This window comes from Cryptomeria japonica, chromosome 10 (assembly GCF_030272615.1).
Source record: "Cryptomeria japonica chromosome 10, Sugi_1.0, whole genome shotgun sequence".
NCBI classification, from domain to species: Eukaryota; Viridiplantae; Streptophyta; class Pinopsida; order Cupressales; family Cupressaceae; genus Cryptomeria; species Cryptomeria japonica.
This window is the reverse complement of record NC_081414.1, coordinates 293,062,339-293,086,437: the sequence shown is the minus strand read 5'-3', so window position 1 is coordinate 293,086,437 and position 24,099 is coordinate 293,062,339. Positions and strand designations below refer to the sequence as shown.

General features: G+C 34.3%; 1 protein-coding gene across 1 annotated transcript in view; it reads left to right on the top strand.

Moving 5' to 3' along the window:
* The window catches only part of LOC131029345 (E3 ubiquitin-protein ligase KEG), a 54,345-nt gene extending 39,937 nt beyond the window's left edge, over positions 1 to 14,408 (top strand). The window contains exons 4-5 of the mRNA XM_057959793.2: positions 10,149 to 10,622; positions 13,302 to 14,408. Coding sequence (XP_057815776.2) covers positions 10,149 to 10,622; positions 13,302 to 14,259 — 1,432 coding nt within the window. The 3' untranslated portion in view covers positions 14,260 to 14,408. The remainder of the gene's footprint in view (positions 1 to 10,148; positions 10,623 to 13,301) is intronic.
* The last annotated feature ends 9,691 nt before the right edge of the window (positions 14,409 to 24,099 follow it).

Sequence of the window (24,099 nt, the reverse complement as noted above, 5' to 3'; positions counted from 1 at the left end):
ATGAGTCCTTGAATGTGATTAAGGAAAGGTTAAGAAAAGTGGAAGAAAAGAAGAATCAACTCAAGATGGAGGTCCAACAATTGAAGGATAGATAAAATGCTTGATGAATCCCGTTCAATAAGATGAGACATTTGTCCCTCCAACAATACTTTTGAGGGAACCGATTGATGATTTGGAATAGATGAAGGCTACAACACAAGCAGTGAAGGGTTGTATTGGAAAGGCATTTGATAGAGCAAAAGTATTCATTGAAGGGTTGGCACAATCATATGGTAGAGTTACATTCATTCAAGACAGGATTCAAGATATGCTTGCATTCTGTGATGAGTTCCAAGTAGTTAAGGAGAAAACGATTCCACAATTACATGTGTTGATGAATGTCTCTAAGGAAACTTTGGTGGGTGGTAGTGTGATGGAAGTGAATCAAGCTTGTGACTTCCACAAGTGGTACTTTGCATTGATGGCAAAGATGGAAACTATTGAGAAGACCTAGTTAAGCACCTTGATCAACTTCAAATTTTTTCAACCAAAGTGGGTCTATAAGATTTTTTCATAAATGCATTCAATTTTTTTATATTATTATTTTTATTTCATTACTACCTAGCATTTATGACTTGGGCATATATATTTGAGGAATTTAATAATTTATCAAATATAAAGGATATTTGGAAGTATTTGTAACTTCAAGACATTCTAGTAGCAGGGGTTTATTTGCTTTATCAAAATATGCCTTTTGTCACGAGTACTTAAAAGTCATTTTTAACCATTTCCTTGGGTTGAGGAAGGTGCTCTTGGTGAAATTTGCAATTCTTTTTTAGGTTTAAATATCAAAGCTTTAACTAGGTCAGAATCTTGGTTTTGTTGCATTGAAATGTATTTCATTTCCTCAATGGTAGAAATATCTTCACTTCAAAAGGTGGATGGTAATGCAATTGGCATGGACGAAGACTGTACTGGCTTTACCTAAATGTCTTATGTAAGAAGTCAGCTTTTCAAATTGCTCCTTCAGTTGTTGCTTGGTCTTCTGATCTTTGGCTATTATTAAAATGATAGTTGTAACAGCCATTTGCAAACCAGTTATCTTTGCCTCTGTAGTTTTCTTAACCAAATTGACACACGACATTTGGTAGTCCAAGGGTTGCAAGTCTCTTTCGTCTTTATTTATAGTCAGGGTAGGAATTTTTGTAATCCTCGACTCTTGTGCATCAACGAAAATAGAAGAAACAGTTATGGCCTTCTTCCACCGAGAAGGTTTCTCAAGGCTCAAGCAACAATCAAATAGTAGAGAAGTCATCTTTGAGGGGCTAGGAAACCCTGCTTTTTTCATGGTAGTCTCTAGCCATATACAGACATATAGATATTGTAAAAATTAATAGAACGTAGTATTTTAGTATTCTATTAATTGACACGACACAATTACAAAGAGTTTCATCTCCTTATATAAATATTGGAGAATGAAACTATCCAAACAGATAAAAATTACATGACTCACTTAAAGCCAAAAAGTGAATCTAGAAAAACCGGAAAGAAAACACTTGCCACTAAGGTGGCCTTATCGCATCTTTAAGTCTTATCTTTTAATAGTTTAATATTATTCTATGTAATGTCCCCTTCCAGCTAGTGATCATTCTTGGTGGAGAATAGCCTATTCAAGAGGCCCGTAGGCTATTTTTGGCAGAATTAGGGTTTCCATCCTCTGGGAGGATTTTGAGTGGGAAGCAATTAGAGTCTGGGATTTTTGATTGTGGAGTTTTTTTTGGTTTTCAAAGAGCTTCCCAGTGATGATACATACATCGCGTTTAGTTGAGGTTTGCATACTTACTATTTTTAGTAAGTAGGGTTTTGAATAGCACATTTTTCTGGGTTTTTCAAGAGTTTTCCGGCAATATGACATGCAACTTCATCTAACTACTCTTTAGTGGACTTACTATTTTTAGTAAGTAACAGTTGATCCCAGTTTGTGCCCCAACAGAGTTGGGAGTCACTTACTATTTTTAGAAAGTGTGGAAATTTTTAGGGTTTCAATCTAGTCTGGCAGCACCAGCTATTTTTGGCAATTATGTGATGGCTCAGTGATTCTGTTCTATTTTTGGCAGGCCTAGTTGAGTTCAAAATGCAGTTTAATGGACTAGGTCATTTCTCATTATAATGACTTAACATTTTTATGACATTTGGTCTGCAATATGGTTTATTTAATATGAATACTTTGTCCCAAGTTTAATATTCAATTATTTAATTGGACGACTTAGGAAAGATGGAAAAAAATATTCTATACATAAAATTTTATTATTTCTCCTAAGTTTGGGGGTTGAAAATGGGAGAAAAGTATTTGGAAACATTTCTTGTGGGCCTAGGACAAGTTCGAACTTGTCTAGGGGAGGCAAAATACTCCTTGGGCGGCCATATGTTGGTGAAATGAAATGAGATGCATCGCTCATTTGGGATGAAATGAAATGTCATGAAATGTCATGAAATGTGGGCGAATTTGGAGGTGTTGAATTTGAATTTCGTTGAGCAAATGTTATAAATAAGAGCTTAGGCTCTCTTTTTCTCATCTCTTGAAAACATATACTGTTATGTTGTCGGATTAATTCCATACTTCTTCGAGGGTGAAAACCTCCTAGATCTTCTTTTGCAGTTTCGAGTGTGAGACATCACTCCTAGCTGTGGTTCGAATTTTGGATTGTTTGGTTGTTTCCTGTGGATATCGTTTTTGCTGGATAGCTGAGTGTGTGGCGTCTTTTTCCCCTGGAGGACGTGATTTTTGGTGAAGGACGTGGCTTTCCTTGCTGGCTGTACTACCTTGGAGGCCGCTCTCACCTTGCAGGCCGTACTTCATAGCTGGCCGTACTGTTTTGGCAGGCCGTACCTTTTGGTGTTTGCTGTTAGGCATGTTTGGTGTGTTTGGTGGGAGAGATTTCATTGTTTTGTGTTCAGTGATTCTGGATTTTGGGTGTGTGTGAATCTCCAATGTTGTTTGTGCTTCGTTGGTGTGACTTTCCTTAGTTTGTTGTGGTTCGTGGTGGCAGATTGGTGGAGTTGCAGCAGGCTGTTCTTTGTAACAGCAGTTCGGTATTGTCATTTTTAACTCTCTTGTAAAGCTTTCCTTGTTCTCACACTTCACCTTCAGTTCAATGTTTGTAATAGCTTATATTCTATGTTAGCTGCCAATGTTAGAATGTATCATTGTAAAGTTAAATGGTAGTACCATTAGCTATCACTGTTTGCATCTTATTTTGTAATTCCCACTGTGCAAGTGGAAGAGGATGGCTTGACCGCCTTCTATGTTTGTAGTAAGGAAATAATGTAAGTCCTCCCGCTGAAATACTGTGGTTGAGTTGATTTAGTAGTATTAAGTCCTCCTGCTGAAATACTGCGGTTGAGTTGATTTAGTTTGTAATAAGTCCTCCCGCTGAAATATTGTGGTAGAGTTGATTTGTTTTGTGTGTTAGTGTTTCTCCTTGGCTGGTTTACCGCCTAGTCTTCTGTTTCTCTATCCCACTGGAAGTGGAAGGGGCTGGCTTGCCGCCCATCTTGTAATCAATTTCAGTGTTCAAGCTCCTAACGATCCCCTCAGCACTGTATGCTCTCACCCTCCCAAGTGGGGTTCTCGGTGATCAGAAAGTGAGGGTTACTTTCAGCAGTATTGAGATTATCTTTCCTAACCTTAACAGGTGCATTGTAGTGTTTATTGTGTTTAAAATCAACAAAAAATTGAGGGGTATATTTCCTTCTAATACCCCTCTTAAGGCTTACTTCACTTGAAATAAAATTCAGAAGCTTTTCTTTGAAAACAGACCATACACCAGGAAAAATTCCATCAAGCTTGAACCTTTGTAAAGGTTTAGTTCTCTAGGTGAATTCCCAAGTTCCCAAAATACCACCTCCCTGAACTTTCAAATTACAGATCTCTCGAACCATTGGATAACAATCCATGCTGAGCTAAATTCATAGAGCCCCATTAAGTTGTTTCATAACCCTCATAAGGGTATTTTTCCCAAGATCATAGATTCCCAAGCTAACTAGGCGAACGTCCATTAAGAGCTGTCTATATTGGTTTTCTATCTGTCTTCAAAGAACTAGACTTCTTTAAAATGCATAAAAAACAACTTCTCCTTCACCATCGTCAACATTCCAGGGATCTTCAACAATGGCTGCTCTAGCTCCTTTGAGTTTTCCTTTGAGGATATCATTTTCTTGAAATCTACAGTTCCAAGCTGTGTGGCCATTTTCTTGAAATAGTAGCATTCTGTCCCTCTTTTGTCCTTTTCAGATGTCCTAACATTTGAGTATAATGCTACCTCAGGTTGACGATCATCTATTGTATGTTCTGCAGTAGTTCTCTTTTCTTCAGCTAGGAGAGTTGAAATCATGTCTTCGAAACTTTTAGAGGAAAATTGACTAAGAGTAAAGGTTACATTGCTGAATTTTGAAGGCAAACTTTTTAGTAAAATAGCTTTAGCATCTTCATCATCCAGTACAGCATTGATCTCTGCTAATTGTCGAAGAAGAGACTCAGATTGTTCATGTGGCTTGACATAGTGATTTTTCAGCCATCTTGAACTTCAATAGTTGAAGCTTTAAAGAGAATTTTGCATTAACCGTTGTTGCTCCAAACAGTGTATTTAAATTCTCCCAAATTACCTTAGATGATTTTTCCACACCTACATGATGTAACTTCGAATTGGAGAAGGCAATACCAATAACAACTTTGGCTTTATCATCTTTGCTCTGCCATTCCAATACTTTATTAGCATCTGTAGGAAGTGTCTCATATCCATTAACTATTCCCATAGATTCTTGTTCATCAATTGCATCTGGACTTTACTTTCCAAGTGTGGAAGTTGAAGCCAAAATACTTATTCAACGAACTTTTTATTTTTGAAAAATATTATAAAACTGAATATCTTTCAAACCTTAATACCTCCTTGCCAAAGTTCTGAAATATTTAGGACATTGGTCTACATAAAAATATCACACAAAAAGTCTTTACCTCAAATGAATTGCAAACCCTAGCGTTCAACTATGAACAACAAAAATAACCCTAAATGTGGCATGAAATCAGTCATTAAACAAGCTCGAAAATTCAACACAATTTTCTTTTGTCCTATGTGTAAAAAATCATCCATGATTTTGTGTAGAAAATTTGTCGTGCAGTTTTTGTTAAAAATCTGTCCAAAACGTCTTCCTTCTAGCGATAACCTCATGATTTTTGGCGTTTTGAGCCATAATTTCAACCTCATGGCACAATCTCAACCTGCACAAGATGTGACTTGCAGAAACCTAGCCATCAAAAAATCATGAGTTACATATTTGCGATTTTTAGAAGTTAAAAAACCACACTTTTCCTTTATTCCGGGCTGCAATTCATAGGAATACCAGTTGTGATTTTTTTTTTCTTTTTCTTTTTTTTTGCAAAGAATAATTATGGTGTAAATTTAACCTTCCATAATGGTCATTGAAAAAGCTAGGTGAGCGACATGATTTGCGGACAACAAAAAATCAGATATGAGTTTCAGAAAAATCGTATACCTGAACTTTTCTTGTAGTGACCGATTGATCTGCTTATGTAACCCCTTGCTTCGATACCAATTGCAAAAATTATTAGAACACAATAGTCTAATATTCTATTAATTAACAAGACACAATTCTAAAGAGTTTCATCTCCTTATATAGAGATTGGAGAATGAATCCATCCAAATGGATAAACATTACATGACTCACTTAACACTAAAAAGCGAATCTAGAAACAATGGAAAGAAAACACTTGCCATTAAGGTGGCTTTACTAAAACTATATGCCTTGTAATAATTTAATATTATTCTAATATAGAAGAGGTAGGTCTACCTTGTTGAAATGATTGTTCTAAATCATGAGCTTTCAAGTATCTTGAACATATGGCCTATTAGGCTGCATAGTAGGAGGAAGAGGTGAAGGCAAAGGAGTTCTTTAAGAAGAAAGTGGTGAAGTTTGACCTTCGGGAATAAGGTTTTCAATAGCAGGTTCCTTTTGTGGTGAACCTTGAGGGTGGCAAACTTTTGGGGAGAATGAGATTCACTTGGAGTAGGGGCAACATGTTTTTGAGTGGGCTCTATGTGGGGTGAGTTGAGGAGGAAGGCAATGAAATGTAGAAGGAATTTGTGAGGGAATAGGAGCCTCATGAGATTTCTTCTTTGCATATTTTTTTGCTTGATTCTCGACATTAAAAGTGAATCTTGGCTTCTTCTTCCGCTGAAGTTGTTGTTTTTCTTCCTCTTCTTCTTGCTCAAGCTTAGGATTCACTGCATTGACAGCCAAGACAAGAAAGACTTTTCTTGTGTAGAAGTTTGCTTTTGGATTGTTTCCTCTTTCTTTTGCTTAGGACGAGGGTATGTGGTCTTGTCAACCTTTTTTGCCTCTTTCTTGCTAAAATTAGGATCCTTGTTCTTCTTATTTGGCCAAGTTAAACTCCTATCAATAACCTCATGGCATATTTCTTCTAAGGAGCTTGCCTCTTCCATAGATCTGTTCATCTTTGATATAGGGAGTCTGAAAATCCTTCTTTTATTGTAGACTGGGTCTAACACATCTCCATCATTAAAAATGATTTTTTGGGTCTAATACATCTCCATCATTAAAAATGATTTTTTGTACTTTTGCAAAACCAAATGCTTAGATTTGAAAAATTGTAAGTATACAAAATTTCCTTTTCTCGACTCTATGTTCATCATCACAATCAGCCCAAAAGTCTTTGAGGTTTAGATGATGCTTATGCAATGATCCTACATATTACTCTATCAACGTGTTAGGATCAAACATGGATCTTGTATCATGACTATGTAGATTTACTTTCAATAACTTCACATCAAAATTCCTTGCCTATAGCATAGGTGTATGTGAATAGGCACCAATATTAATAGGAAATTGGACATGTAGCTTGAGTTTGCTTGTTAACACTTCATGCACTCCACACGATTGTTTGGTAAGCTCAAGATACCATTGTATCACTCACATTGGTAATCTATATGGTGTCCTTGTGAAACATTTGTTGGATGTCCTAATATGTGTGAAAGTTGGAACTTAAATAAACCAATTTCCCCATTTATAAATTATAGCTGTAGCTTTAAGAGACATCATTTCTTTAGGTCATTTTTCTTTTGCTTGATCAAATGGAAGACAAAGGCATCATTATGATTAACCCTTTTGAAACGATATATGTTTTTTGTCAACCCAAGAAAAGGATAATGCTTGAATGTCGTCTCAAATTCTGATTATGAAATTGAGTTTGCCTAAAGATCACAAAGAAATAAAGAAGCAAAGACAGAAATGATGGGGACTTTGTTCACTTCAAACCTTGCAACATCCAAGGAATGGCCCACACATGACAGAGATAAAGATACTATGGAGTACATATATGTTATGCCCAAAGTTAGCAAACCCAAGGATCAAATTCTGTAGAGTGTCTATGAAATAACGAATCTTTCAATGGTATTGGGAAGAGTGAAAAGCTACAACAATAAATGTATCCAAAAGGAACAATGATGTCATATATACATCACTGATAAAGGTAGAGAAAAGAAAACAAGTTGAATAAACAAACAAACAAGTTAAGGCCAGACCTAAATAATGTGAAAGCAAAGAACAAAGTTATAGTAGGTAAAATGTCTAATTTGGAGAAGAGCATTCAAACACAGTCGTCTAAGTTATTTGTTGAACTAGAACGACTAGAGAAAAAATTAGAGGATAGTATAAGGAAAAACAATTGAAAAATGAGTATGGACAATTGTATGGTGCTAAGAAAATAAAGTTTTAAAATTTGCAACAAAAGTTGGAGGAAGCTTGAAGAAGCTAGGAAAGAAATAATGTTGCCCTAATACATGGTAAATGGAATTGCTAAGCAGACAATGATTTCCATAACATTTGGGGGCAAATTATTGAGAAAGCAGACATTTGAATAATATGCTTGAATTCATGGATGCTCTATATGGACAATGTTACAAGGTTAGGGAAGATGTTAGTGTAGCCAAAAAAGTGATGATCTTAGGAGAGACCAAAGCAAGCTAACTTTTGAATATGATCTACAAAATCAATGACAAAGATTTGGCATTTATAGGAATTGAGATTAGGAAGGACGCCTCAATAAAGGCATCATCTATTTTTAGAAACTATAAGAAGCTGAGTGAAATGCAGGATGCGTTGAATCAGTGTGCATCCACTTTAGATCATCTACATGGAAATATAAAAGAGCTCAGAAACCTATGGTTGCCCATACCTTGGGGTGAAAACAAACTCTTTATTCTAGAGGATGATATCTGCAAGAAGATGGAGGATATAAAGCAAAATAAGAATCAATTCCCTGAGCAGCTAGATGGGGCAATTTTTTGCATATGGTGAAACTATTGTCAACTTTGAAACTCTAGTTGCATCATATGGTAAAGGAAAGCACCTGTCATAGTTATGAATTGTTAACAAAATTTGTTAGTTGCTATAAGTTAGATTTAATTGCAGTTTCCACAAATGAGTGAAACATTTTACTCAAGATGATATTAACCATTGTAATCTAGAGTTAGCTGTAATTTAAATTTGAAAATTGTTGGATTTAATTGTGCTTTTCATCATTTTGTTGGTTGTACAACTACATACAATATTGCAAAGTTCGGAGTTGCAATTCTATTGTATTTGTTGCTGTCGTCATGATGTTTTGTTCTAAATTTGTTCTGTATGTAATTTTGAAACAAAAAAGAAGTTTGTAATGTGTTTATTTTTGGTGAGAGATATTAAAATAATAGTAACACAAAATTCCAATATCAATAACAGTTTCCAATTATATGTAAAAGAAAAATGATACACCAGAGATTGGAGAAATAGAAAACATTGCACAGTTTTAAGAAAGATAGAGCCCTTTTTTAATTTTCAAATCTTCTAGAATGGAGGTTACAAACTTACGGCCCATTTTTATTTTCAAAGCTCCTACTATGGGGGTTACAGTTACTGATAATTATACATTGCTCATAAAAACTTATGAATCATGATTAACAAAATAAAATCAATAGCCTTATTGCATAATCCAATGCCATATATATCCTTACTCTAGTGGCCTTCATAGATTCACCAGAGAAATAGATCCTTGCTTTGATGGCTTTTGTAGGTGCATCAGAGAGAGATCTTTGCTTTGATGGCCTTCAAGATCTGATTTCTCACTAATCAAAGAATCTATGTACTTTGGACAAATAATCAATTGATCAGTCACCTCATGTTAGATTTCATTACTCTTCATAAACTCTGCAGCTGAGTTGGCTTTTTTTCAGTTAGCTTTCTGCTCTGTTGACTTTTTGATACTAGGTGATCCCCCTCTTGCGTGCCAGATGGTCTTTTCCTTTGGGATTAACCCTATTTAATAATGTGCTCTTATCTAGTGCTCTACAACTAGCTGAAGACATAATGCATTGGCTTGGTAACTTCAAGTAGTATCTATTGCTTCCAACTTACAAGCCCTGTTAAATAATTGCTGTAGCACTTAGGTGCATTGTTGAATAGCTCGAACTGAAAAATACTTATTTTTTGTCATGACTTTGATAGAAGCATCAGATATCTAATAGAGAAAAATATACTATACAATTTTAAATATTGACCAGTTTAATCAGCCTCTAATACTTTTTAGCTTTTATCTTTCGTTCAAAGTGAAGTATTATCCTGAATGGTACATTTCAAGAATGCAGAGTTATTAAATTGACTTAAAGCAGCTCTATTCTGGAGTAGATGTAAGTTTGTAACCAATTTGCAGAGTTGGATTTGTTCAGAAGGTGACAATTATTTTGCTAATCTTGGTAGTATCTTTATTGTTAGTTGCTTGTTTTTATCCTTCAAAAAACTCTGAGTGCACTGGAACTAAGAGAATTGAAAAGCATGAAGAAGCCCTTAAGTCTAAGAAATCTTTTTTTCTAATGACTTTTTTGAGAAAAGACATGATTTCATTTTTATCATTTATTTAAAACACATTTCATGAGAAAATAAGAAGGTAAGTGTTCTTTTTCTTTTCGTGTACTTGTACAACAATGGTATATCCTGGGAAAGGAAAATTTGATGTCTTAAATGGGTTTTGAAATGGCTATTGTATTAAGCAGGATAAGGTTTGCCTGGTCATAACTTTGTCCCTCCTTTGTTTACAGGTATAGTGTGGATGTGGCACAGGGTGTGATGGAGCTTCATTCTCAAGGGGTCCTAGTTCTTAATCTTAAACCTTTCAATTTCCTCTGTGATGAACAAGATCAAGCAGTTGTAGGAGACTTTGGAATTCCAATGCTACTTCTAGGAATCCCGTTGTCAAAGTCTGATTTGACACTAAGGTTAGGCACACCAAATTATATGGCACCTGAACAATGGGGAGCAGATGTAAGAGGTCCAGTTTCGTTTGAAACAGATAGCTGGGGATTTGGCTGTAGCATTGTAGAGATGTTCACAGGAGTCATGCCTTGGTTTGCGAAGTCAGCAGAGGAAATTTATACTGCAGTTGTAATTAGACAAGAAAAGCCTAAAGTTCCCAGTGGATTGCCTTGTGCCATTGAAAATGTTGTCAAAGGTTGCTTTGAATATGATTTTCGAAGTCGGCCATCATTTGCAGATATTCTTTTTGCATTAAAAAAGTAAGTGGTTCTTGTAACTTTGCATGAAGGTACACATTTTCCCCGTATTTACATTGTTATTCATCAATTTGATTATTTGAGAATTGGTTTCTTTTCTCACATGGTGAGTGAGGGATCACAGGCTTTTGAGACCATCGGAGGAACTCTTTTTTTAAGTGTGGTTGGGAAGGTTATTATTTTAATATTTATAATTTTATTATACTATACATCTAACTTTTTTTGTACTATATTTGACACTGGGGGAAGAAAACTTTTTATGGATAGCAACTTGAACTTATGTTTACTTTCAAAATTTAAACATTTTTTTAGGAGTTTCAGATTAATATGAGGTTGTCTGTACGTGGGTCTATGTTGGGGGTGTTCTACTTAAATTTAGGAAATAACAAACTTAGCCTCAATTTTCAATCCTCCAAAGTAAAATGATTTTTAGGAAACAAGACCTTGTATTAAGATAGAGATACGACTTCAGTAGTGTTTTTTGTCTGTCTTGTCCATGCTTGTATGATGTGTCTACACCTTTAGAAATCTACAACTAGAGTATTGGTATATAGACAAAGCTACAACTTGTCAGTCTAAAAGAAATTTATTTTGTTCTTTCCTACCGAGCATTAGCTAGTCTAAAAGAAAATCAACTTATTTACTTTGTTCCTTCCTACTGGGCTTTGGTTAATAGAAAGAATAAAGTAATGTAATAATAAAAGGGTAATTTCATGAGTAAAAGAAAAGAACTTCAGGTTAATGCAAAATGAATAAAGTAGGGGAAGGCTCCTTGGCATTTACATCTTTTGAAGAAGTAATAGGATGCCAAACGCCACAAAAGAAGAGGATGATGCTGTTATCAGCGATAATGTATCCATCTCTTTGTATGTTAGCAATTTTGTTTGCAACCACTTTTAGTAATCTTAGTACTACTCATTACATGGCTTTGCTAACAATCTAATATTTGGAATGTTGGATATTGTATCACTGTTGTACCTAGTATCAATTCTGGAAGCAATGAAAATATGGCAATAATATAAGTAGATAATGTACATTCTTATTCCACTAGGAATAGATATATCTTGGCATCAATATATTTTACTTCTAATACATCATTGTTTTGGTTACGATATGTTTCTCTAGATTGCTTTCAATGGCTATTAGATCATTAATCTTATGGGCTCTTTAAAAACAACGTGCTTTTCTAGACTGCTTTCAATGGCTATATGATCATTAATTTTATAGGCTCTTTAAAATTTTCAGCAATTGCTAGATGGATCTATCGGAGACTTCAATTGATGAATTAAAATTTAAAATACCAATCAGTAAATTGATGGTTGTCATCATACTCTGGAGTATTTTGTGTGAAACTGAAAACACGTTCAGTATTATGTCATTTATATGATTTATCTCACAACAATCGATAAACAAAGTTGGGAGCTTGTCAGTAAGTTAAAAGTCAAATTTTCATCATCGATTACAAGTCACTGTTTGTCTAGAAATCTAGATATAGAAGCACTGAGAAAAGAGTTTATTTGTGTATTAAATTTTCACTGATAGTAGTTATTAGTAAAATAGGAACTTTATTTTTGTTGATAACCAAACATAAAAAATGGATCCAGCCTAGAAGAACCATTGAATTATAATGCCTTTGCAAACTTTAAAAAACTAAATACACCAATTCTACTTGCAACTCAATAGTATCATTTGGCATTATTTAATAAATTATAGTTAAGGAGAGCCACCTCATGTAGCATTCTCTCAGGGAAGGTCTAAAATTGCTAAGAAAACCAATTATTAGAGAACAGAGATGGCAGTCTTAGTTATATGGGAGACCCATCCATTGCACACAGACTTAGATATGGTTCTAGCACAATTATCAAATCCGTTTTTATTAATTAATGATTAATCAATTTCCTTAAAATGATTGAATACTTACCAATTAATTATTTGTTTTGTATTGGTGCCAATATTTCCTATAGAATGTATCATTTAATTGTAGTTGGTTCCATTTGTTGTTTTCGGTCATATCTAGTGACGGCTATTTTCGGTCATTATTCAGAGCCAAAATTAGTTATAATAATTGAATTACCCCACTCTCTCATCTCTTGTCATTGTAAGAGAATATTCTATATAAGAAGCTCTGAACTGCTACCTTTATATCATTTTCATAACTCTGTTAGAGATGGTGAATCTCTATGGCAGATGCTTATGCTTTCTCTAGGTAAGCTCAATTGTATTTATTCAAATTCTTATTTGTGCATTGGTTTTTGTATATTGTATTCAAAGTTAAACTCAAAGTTATTTAATTGACTATGCATGCACGGAAGTTATTTAATTGTCTAAATTGAAGATGCAGACTTGTTTTATCGATTTTTTGGCTAATTAAATCTTATCAAAGAGGCTACTATTGTGGATGCCATGCTTGATATTTGATCAGAGTGACACTCACTATTTTAATCAAACTGGTTTTCATTTGTGTTGATGGAAGCAATTCAATATTAAGAACATATTAATCATATCTGGATGATCAATTTTTGCAATTAGAATACTAAGATATTATCAGGATGTTTGATAACTTTAAGAATGCTTAGATCTTTCCAGCTTCTTGTATCGTTGTCACATAGATTCCTCTATGCATTTAACAGATAAATTTTGTATCTGATGCACCTTTTCATGAATTTCTGTTAATTGGAACAGCCCAAATGCAACTTTTGGAAATAGTGGATGGATTTGTGCTAGAGACAAGCTAGAGGGAAAAGGAAATGATGTGCAGAACTGCAACTGGTTATTTTTGAAGGACAAGCTTCAAGTTGGGGATTATGTGCGGTCAAGAAAGGACACCAGTTTGATCAAATTTGGGGATATGAGCACTGTGGAAGGGACAATAGTTGGAATGGATAGTGATATGTATATGCTTGTGGGCGTACATGGCTTGCATGACCCCTTGAGGATACATGCCTCTAATTTAGAGAGAGTTTCTTTAGGCTTTGCCGCTGGAGATTGGGTTCGACTGCATATGTTAAGTTTGCAGGGTTCAAGTTCTGGGAAGAAACAATCTCCAGTGGGTATTTTACACTCAGTAAGCCGTGATGAGAAAGTTGAAGTGGCTTTTCTAGGTTTTGAGACACTTTGGACAGGAAGTTGTTCTGAGCTCCAGATGGCTGAGTCTTTTTCTGTTGGGCAGTTTGTGAGAATTAAAGTTGCTATTTCATCTCCTAGATTTCAGTGGCCTCGCAAAGAAAATGCATGGGACACAGGCAGGATTTCATGGATTTTTCCAAATGGGTGTCTTCTTGTGAAGTTTCCTGGCCGTCTCTTTGGAAATGTACCTTGCTTGGCAGATCCAGCTGAGGTAGAACTTGTACAATTCCATACTTGTGTTAGTATGGTAGAAAAATTTGATCATCTGAAAGCTGTGCACTGGGCAGTGCAACCTGTGATTTTTACTCTGGGTTTCTTGACTGTGTTGAAACTTGGGATGCTTGTGGGAAGTATTGGTTCCAAAGTAGTGGGAAGAAAGAAAAAACAGGGAGGTCAAAAGTCCATGGATGCCCAAACTGCAGGACAGGATCCTAATAATCCTGGTAATGCTCGCTGGCATCCACCTTCAGTGGCTAAATTTTTTTTCAAAGAAGGGGTGACTACTGCACGGTAGCTAATGATTGCTTTCTCTGTTTATACTTTTGTTTTTGAAAATTGTAAACTTTTGTTGTGGAGATATGTACATAATCATTTGTAAAGCCATTTCAAAATCTGTATCCTATTTAAACTTACATGTGCAATATAACCATTGTTTCTGCTGTATATTAAGATCCATATATTCTGGCTTGAAGATAATGGACATATGACAAATAAGTAGATGTTTTATCCTCTAGGACACATCACACTTTGAATCAAGTGGACATCTTTTTTCTTTTCCTTGTTGAGAACATGTTTTCCTGTTTGAATTAAGTAGTGCTCATTTTACCATTCGGTCAACATCATCCTTATCCGATTATGACTGATCAACAGTTCCTTATTCAATCAAATTCCTATTCTGGCTGGAAAAACTTTACAGAGTCTTCTCATTGTTGACTAAATCTGCAGTATGTACAACTTATATATTTTCATTCAATGGGTATTGAATTTTGAGTTGTGAATTGTTCAATGCTGAGGCACATTAGATATACTGCTTTGAAACCTTACCTCCGTTGGAGTGGCCCACCTCCTATCTTTATGCTTAGAGAGACTTATTGGTGATGTTCTCATGTTTGTGAACAATTAAAAGGAAGATAAGGATAGTCGACACAACAGGCCTTTAAATATTGACCTATGTGAGTACAGGCCAAAAGTAACTATAACATGAATTACATAGAAGTAGTACGCTTTAACATTTTCTATAGACTATCCTACCTCCTATCTTTATGCTTAGAGAGACTTATTGGTGATGTTCTCATGTTTGTGAACAATTAAAAGGAAGATAAGGATAGTCGACACAACAGGCCTTTAAATATTGACCTATGTGAGTACAGGCTAAAAGTAACTATAACATGAATTACATAGAAGTAGTACGCTTTAACATTTTCTATAGACTATCAGAGGGAAGATTTTTTCTTTCCTAGGGAAACATGTTCAATGAAAGTTCTGTGTAACTTGAATAAAATAAGTTCATGCAGTCCCTAGATAAAGTTTCTAGGTGAATTAGCAACATTATTTAAGGAAAGTTAAATCAGTGCTTACAGTGCATATGGTATATCTGGTATTGGTTCAGTCGAGCCATTGATCTCACATGATATACTGAATAGGATCAGCAGTTTGAAGGGAACTTTGGGTTTTGATATTGATATTATTTTCTCTGAATTTAATGATTCCCTCTAGAAGTGGATCTCTACTTATACAAGTGCAGGTTTATCTTAAATGCAAGATTTTGTTTTTTCTTAGTTGTACCAGATGGAGCTTTGGCTCTTTCTGAGCTCTGTTCAATGTGGATTTTGTTTCTTAATTATTTGTTTTTCAACCCAGCCTATATGTTTTGTTTCCTACTATTTTGTATAGGGTAAAGAAGGATATTTGGAACATGGAAGCCAGTTGTTTCATTAAGGAGTAAAATAAAAGCGTTAGCAGGGTTGGAGTTTTTTAGAATCCAATTGGGATCAATTATTATGTGTAAAGGTGGCCCTTTTTCGTTGCAGTTGATTTTGTTTTATCAACCAACAGCACTTTGCTTCTTCTTCAGAAGGAGATGAATGCTTTTAATTAAGAATGGTTCAAGTACGAGAAACCATAAGGGATTTTATTATTTTAGGTGCCACCAATAAGGGATTTTATTATTTTAGGTGCCACCAATGCTGTGATTATCATGTGTCACAGATAATACATGTCAAAGAGATTGTAGAACAACCTGATATGTTCATGTGGCCCTGCGTACGACCTTGTGCGTTTTCTCTTCACCATTTACCCTCCTTCCCCATGCCTCATAACATATCAAATTATTCATTCATTGGCGAATTTATTTATCAAATTCAAAATTATTTATTTAGTAGCGAAACTTTTTAAAGAAAATATATAAGACAAAATACTGGTTCATGGTAAAAGTGTAATAATGAGAAACATTTATTTTAGGATGGGACCAAGCCATATGGCAATTTAATGAAAGGGATGGTGGAACCCTTGGTTGGCTTTCTTGAGATAATTTACTTCTATTTTTGTCCATATTCAAGCTCTTGGATTAATATAATTAATTGATATTAATTGGTTGATATTATAATTGTAATAAAAATTTAGGAATTAAAAGTATAAGAGTATTTAGTTTTAAAATTGGCGATACAAAAATAATATAGATGTAATGTGGAATTGATTTGTTCATCTATAAATTTATGTCAATTGATTTTTACATGATCTATGTGATATTATAAAATCTTATGGTTCAGATTTGACAATCAGGATCAATTTTAATCAATGTGGATTTGATTGAAGGTACAAGACTGATATATGTTGTGCAATATTAATTTGTTAAAATATGCTTTAAAATATCCACTAGCCTTCTCTTGGTTTACACGTAAATTGTCAAGGTGATATCTAGGAATATTATTGGGGAGATTGCTGGCTTGACAGGTGATTGTGTTCTCCTAGATCAATTACCTTGGTGGATTGAATTAATGATGATGAATGATATCAAAAACATAATTCACCAACATGTAAATGGTCTTGTGGATCATGTGGATATGGTTGTTTGACCCTTAAGAATTGAAGTGTGTTATGATTCTTCTTCTAATTGCCTCTCATTTTTGGTGTCTTGATGATACATTGAATGTTTTTAAATGTTGTGATATAACATGTTGCAAAAACTTGTGCAAAATCAGTTCATAATGCAAGGGTAGGATAGTTGAAAATTGAATGTAATAATTTAAATTTTAGGTTCATTCTTGTGTGCCTCGAGATGAACTACACCTATCATAAGTGATGTAAATAAACCTTGGGGTTGAAATGATAAGTTTGAGGTAGGGAGTGCATGTATGAAAATAAATGTGAATAAAGATACATTAATAACAAATAAGTGACAAATGTGTCAGGATGAATGTAACTATCGATAGAGTGGATGCAATTGATATGAGCCAAACTAAACACAATAGCATGCCACTTATCAATATGTTATTGCATGATTATATTTTACTAACATAAACACAAAAATAAATTAAAAAATGACATAAATATGCAAATTTAACCATTACAATAATTACCCAAAAAAGAACTCATTAAAAAATCAAAGACCCTAGCTATTATAATTTAAAAAAATCCAATTTAAATGTTACGTTAGTGTAGGATTAATTGCTTTTGCTTATCTAACATTTCATGAGTACTTTGAGTGAAATGTCTTGAGAAGTCTTTTAGATCACTAACTGTGCATAAATTTCAACTTCTTTTACCTATATTGTTTACAAAAATGAAAAAGTGTACTCTATCTTACATTTAATAGGTATTTTAAAATATTCATTTTATATAATTTCTAATATTCATCCCATGCTATCCTTAAGATCTAAATTTTTCTATATAATCTAAATAATTGTTGTGCCATGTTTCCCTTCCTTTAAAACTAATATAAACACTAGTGGAAAGGCATCACACTCTAATTATAACGTTGAGCTTGAAACTTGAGAAAGTTGAAGGATTAAATAATAGTCACTATATAGATAAGAAAGTTGAGCTATCTAGTGATAGACAATGAATTGTAGCATAGATCCTAACGAGAGTAGAAAGTATAAAACCAAATATAGAAAAAAATTAATTAATGAGAACTACAATAAAGAATATAGTTGGATGATGAACAAACATTGTGGTCTTCTGAAGTTCACCACTACAAGGATATTTAGTATTATGTATAGGGATAAAAATAGATGTATGCAATCTTTTTTCATTTCTTTAGTCTCTTTTGTTTGACTAGACAAGATAAAAAAAACTAGATGTGGAAACTTTTTTATATTATTGAGGAGCTACCTAAATGATAGTAGCATGTGGTAGCAACAATCAGTGGGAAGGTGGTGAGAACAATCAACTCCTTTGTGCCTACATAAGTGGTTCATAATTACCATCCTTTTGTTAGCTTTATAAAATAAATAATCCATAGTTATGAGTAAAAGTATTAATTATATTTTCCATAATTGAAAGTAAATTTCAATGCAAAAAAGTGATATTCTTTTATGAATTATATAACAATCATGATAGAATCACCTTGCCAAACCATCTTCTAATTGAGTGACTTAGCAATTAAATGAATGAGTAGATTCTAAACACTTTGGGCTCATTTGAAAAATGAAAACAGCTATTTAATTAACATTAGTAAGTTAGAAGGGTGTGAAATGTGGTGGAAATGGGGTCTTAGCCTAGGGATGTAAACTAAGAACTTATTCATTTACCATTTCCAATTTGAATCATTTCATTGGAGAACAACCAACTAGGTCCAACTTTGATCCCAAAGGAGAGCTAAACAATTTGGTTAATTATACCCCTTTTTATTTGATTTGGTTGGATATGATTAGGAATATGCAAGATCTAGGTAAAATGATAATAAATTGATAACGTTCATCATAAACAACAAGATACAAAACTTGAAGCCAACACATTTAAGTACAAATATGGGATCAGGAGATAGAAAGAACCTTCGATAACAATTTGGAACTGAAAACATGAGGCCAATGTGCTAAGCGTCCTAGTCCTAAGGGTGTCTTTGTAAGTAAAGGATTTTGAATTCCAAATCAGGAGGCTCTATAGATTTGTTTCTCCAAAATCAGCCTAAAAGTGGTGGACACTAGAGCAAATCGACATAGTTTAGAGGTTTTCACCCATTTGAAGTCTAAGACTATCTATCACTGTCTAGTTTGCATAATTTTGTAGCACTTAGTTGTCAGATCTATACTCGCACACACGAAAAGAAGGAACACAAACCCTATGTTGGTCGTTCTACCTCCACTACAACAATGTTGAATGAAAAGAGAGCTTCCCCTAGTAGGGCAAAGGTTGAAAACCTTAATGGAAATGATTGAAATGATAAAGATACCTTTGATACGAAACCATTGCCTTGAAGTTTTACACAAAGCTTGATGTTGCTTGATATATGTTAATGCATGCCTTAATCATGGAGGAACACATAAAACTTGATCATAAATGCTAAAAAATGAATGCTTGAATCCTTGATTGCAACCTTGTGTTGAATTCCCTTGAAGATGCTTGATTGAATTCTCAATAAAAATGCTTAATGTTGAAGGACATATGTTCAAATGAGAGAGTTGTATTTATATGCAACTTACACCTCTTCAAGTTTAAATATCTATTAAGGTGAACATGGAGGAGTAATTTCCCACTACTCACAAAACCGATAATTAGAATTTTAAATTTGGGGCACACATGCTTGGACAAGGGTTCTAGGCATCCTAGTCTAGGAGGATAAGGCACTAGGCATCCTAGTCCCAACATTTCATTTTAGAAAAATATTGTTGAGTAGGGGATTGCATTGAGCTTCCAAGAACAGTCTCAAAACTAAGCAGAATCAAACATAAATTAGGAGGATACGACACAACCACCAAAGTGAGTCCAAAGTGAGTGTGAAATCCTAGAGGTATACAATTAGCTACACTACATGTAGCCCCACTTTAGCGAGAGTATGAACTTATTATCATACTCTCGATAAATTATCGAGAAGCGAAGAGATACTTTCATCAAAACATAAAGAGACAAGACAACACTAAGCTTCTCAAGGTGATAGCCTACAAGACTTTGGATGTTATCAATCTAAAATATCAAGATAAAAGCGAGCAATATGATCAAATAGGTAACACACATATGGAGCATGAAAAAACAAAAAGGTATGGCATCTAGGGTTAGTAAGATTCATAAGAACTTACTAGGAGCCATAAAGCATAAGGTGTGACCTCTAGGACTAGTAAGAATCCTCAGATACTTACTAGGAGTCATGTTCCAAAATGGAATCACACAAGCCTAACAAATTATGTTATGCTGTGACTCATACTAAGGTAAACGTCTCACGTAGGTCTAGAAAGTTGTGTTATGCTAGTTGAGTTTCACACCAAGGAAGATTACAAAGCAAAACCCCTCTATTTGTTGGGTAATCTAAATATGAAACAAAAAGATGGGTGCTACAATGACACCAAGCAAATTTTTTGATATAAAATTGCAAAATGGGTGTTGTAGTGGTACCAAGCAAATCATGGTGTGTGATCAAAGTGTACAAACCAATCTTATAGTGTGTGCACAATGTGAAATACATAGTGGAGTGTATGCCCCAAGATTAAAGTGGTTACATACACCAATTGAGAGCAAATGCTTTAAGGTAGTATACATTCGAATACATGTACATTGAAATAGTGAAATGACTCCAAACATATGCAAGTCAATGCCAATGGTCTAAAAACATGTAAGAGCATATACAAGATCCATGCACTAGGGTTAGTTTGTGCATAAGATAAATAATGTATGTTAATAATTGTTTTGAATTGACCTCATTCCCCAAATGTAGTGGAACCATGGGCACAATGGAAGAAGTTTGCATAAGATGAACAAAGGGTCTTTTGGGGTCAACATGGAAGAGACTAAAATGCCTCAATACTTTGCATCATCCCTAAAAAAGCAACACAAAAGCACAATTACACCAAAAGAACATTACATGACACAACATGTATATGACATACAAAAGAATCAAGATGCAAATAAAGGAATGCCACAATAGGATCAATCTCTTTATATCCTTGTGCCAAGAGAGCCTCAAGGGTCATCCAAAAAGAGCCTAAGAACAAATCATCTGCCTCCCAATCTTGATCATCATTATATAGAGATGGTGGACAAGATACTAAAGGAGTTATGACCAATATAGTAGATGGAGCTATGTCTAGTGCCACACATGGACCATTCTCTAATGATGGATCATAATGTGTGTCAGTAAGAGCTAAAGTTAGTGTTTTTGAAAATATCAAAGACAATGCATTATCATTTTCAATAGTTTCAACCATATTGTTAGAATCATCATCTAAATTGATTAAAAAAGGTGATTTGATAAGAGATAAGAATCCCTTGGAATCAACAACTTCAACATTCAATGAGGTTGGGCAAGGTAAGTTTCCTCTCTAGGAGTGGTTGGGGTAAGGAAAGTTGAGAAGGTGAGAACAAATCAACATTTGACTACTTAGGGGAAGACTCACTTCTTGCAACAAGCTCACGAGCCTTGACATGATGTGTTTATCTATTTTATCTCACACTGTGATTTCATCAGTTATGATTTGAAGCTTCTATGGAAGGAGGTTGGGTATCACCCAACCCCGATTCCCTTTTTCCTTTTATCTAGGAACAAAAGGAGGAATGCAGGCAACCTCTAAAGGTTAAGAGATAGGAGGAAATTCTAAATGATTCTAAGTGTTTGCCTCTTTATCTTTTATATGATGGAAAAGGTGGAACTACAACATACATAGTATGAACTTTAGGAGTAGGGACAATTCCCAATCTAGGATGTGGTTCACTCGCTACTTGTAGGGTAGGAAGAGTTACTTCTATGACCATAGATGTTGAAGGACCCTTAGGGGTAGCAATCAAATCATGTCTCAAAGGATTGCCTAAGGATAACTTAGCTATGCTCTTACATTTAAATTTTTGTTAGGATAGGAATAGGACATCTTTATGAGGTTTGGTTGGTCTAGGCGATTGAGGCCAAAAGTAATCAAGTGTAAAGTTTCCATGGTTATATAATGGCTGGAAACCATTGTGATGTATATTTTTGACTTGTCCTTTAAATGAGAACTTCAAACAATTATGGACTATGGAAGGGAATTCCTTCATGTATGTGAGCCAAGAATGACCCAACATCACATGAAATTGGTCTGAGGTAAGGATAATTGTAAAAGGACCAACTAAGAATTTAGAAGTAACTTCAACTAGAAGAGTAATAGAAACAATGGTAGGGCAAGTGAATCCATCATGTTCCTTAATCAAGACTTCAAATTTATTGTAAGTTTCTTGATATAACTCATGTTCAAAGATATTCTTATGTAATTACATTCACTATACATCCTAGATGAATAAGCACCCCATGTGTGTGTTTGTTATTAATTCTATAAATAATGTATAGTAGTCCATTAGGTGCATTCTTTAAGATATCACTTGAGGGAAAGGTGATATTAGGTTCATGTTTAGGTTTAGTTTTCTCTTGTTCTATCACATTTGAAAAATTGTTAGTTTGGTTGGATTGGTCAGTAAGGACTATGCTACTACTAATATTATGCTTAGGATAATTTATGGAATGGGAAGTAAAAGGATTGGTAAATATTTGCAAGTTTTGATTAGGTGGTTCTATAGATTTATTCCCTTTATCATTCACACCATCCACCAAAATGATATTAGAGTCAACAAGGTCTTGAATTTGATTTTAAAGATTCATACATCTATTTGTATCATGTCAGAGTGTACTATGATATTGACAAAAGGCCTTTAGGTTAAATGAAAGAGACAAAGCCTTTGAGGTATCTATGGGATGAATAGGGGGAAGCTTCATCAAATTTTTATTTAACAATTTAAGCATAATGGTGTGTAGGAACTCAAAAAGCAATGTGAAGTTGTTGCTCTTTAGTTTAGAAGAAAAATGAGATACAATAGTAGATGTTGTACCTGCAACATGACTTTCAATGTTGTTGAAAGAATGGGTGTTTATCTTGATGAATTTTTCATTTTGTTTCTTAAAGCCTTGATAAATTTGATGAATGTCTTTGGACTTATCAACTAGAGTCATAGATGAATAACCTTCATATTGACTATTCATAAGAGTAGCCTTTTCAAAGAAAAATTCACCGCATAAAGCGATAAATACTGACACATGATTATGAGGATCACTTTTCCATTGTATTTTTCAAAATGAGGTATCTCAATGTGTTGTGGGATGAAAGTTTTAAGGATGACAATAGAAAGTGGGTTGCTTGTACAATATGATGGGATTGTGGATTGGGATTCGGTCATGTTGGCCAATTTTTATTGTAGAGATGACACATTTTGCGACAAATGGTTTATGACAACATCGATAGGTGAATTGTCCTATGAAAAGTTAGATTCTAATGGTGGGTTTGAAGTGATATTATGGTAGTTATGTCAAACATTATGGTAAGTGGCTGGAGGATACATGGTTGATGGGTATTTTGAGAAACAAAAGGAATATTGGTTGAAGATGGAACATAAATATATTGATTGATAGGATTAGTCCTATTATCAACAAGGATGGCATTACCATTTTGTGTAGTAGTAGTCATGATAGAACATATAGATGTAGGAATATTGGGTATTGTTATAGGCATAGGCATTGTTATCTCAACCTAGGTTTTAGGAGTGTTATACCCAAGCATTTCTATGCCACTAGAAACATTTATAGCGTTTTCATCTAGTATGTGAGCCATGCTACATAGAACATCCACATCATGCACATCACCTTGTATCATCTTTCTTAGATTCTCAATCAAGGGGATCACCTCTTTAGCCAAGTGGTCTCTATTCCAAATTGTTGAAGACCTTCCAATTCCTTCTCAAGTATTGATAATTGTTCATTATATACTTGTATTCAAGGGTCTTTCCTCATCATGATAAGCATGAGGAGAATTATTTTTAGGTATGTTAAGCAAGGTGTGTTGGATTGAGGGAAGATCCATCTCCTAATATTCTTGGCGAGAATAAGTTATCGAGCATATTTGGCTCAACACTATTATTGTTCAAAGACATGAAGTCGTGACCCTATAACTTCTTTTCACATGAATATTAGATTTAGATTTAGTTATGAAACTCATAAACAAGTACAAGCTCCAAAAACACATAGTTTCTCCTAGGAAACAAGAAAGGAAAACTAGAGGCAAAGATAGAGAAATTGGATGCTTGCAATGTTTTTAATTAATTGACATAAAATATTACAAATATAAATGATGATTATCCAATCGATTAACTAATTAATCAAATGATATGAAATGATAACAATGATGCA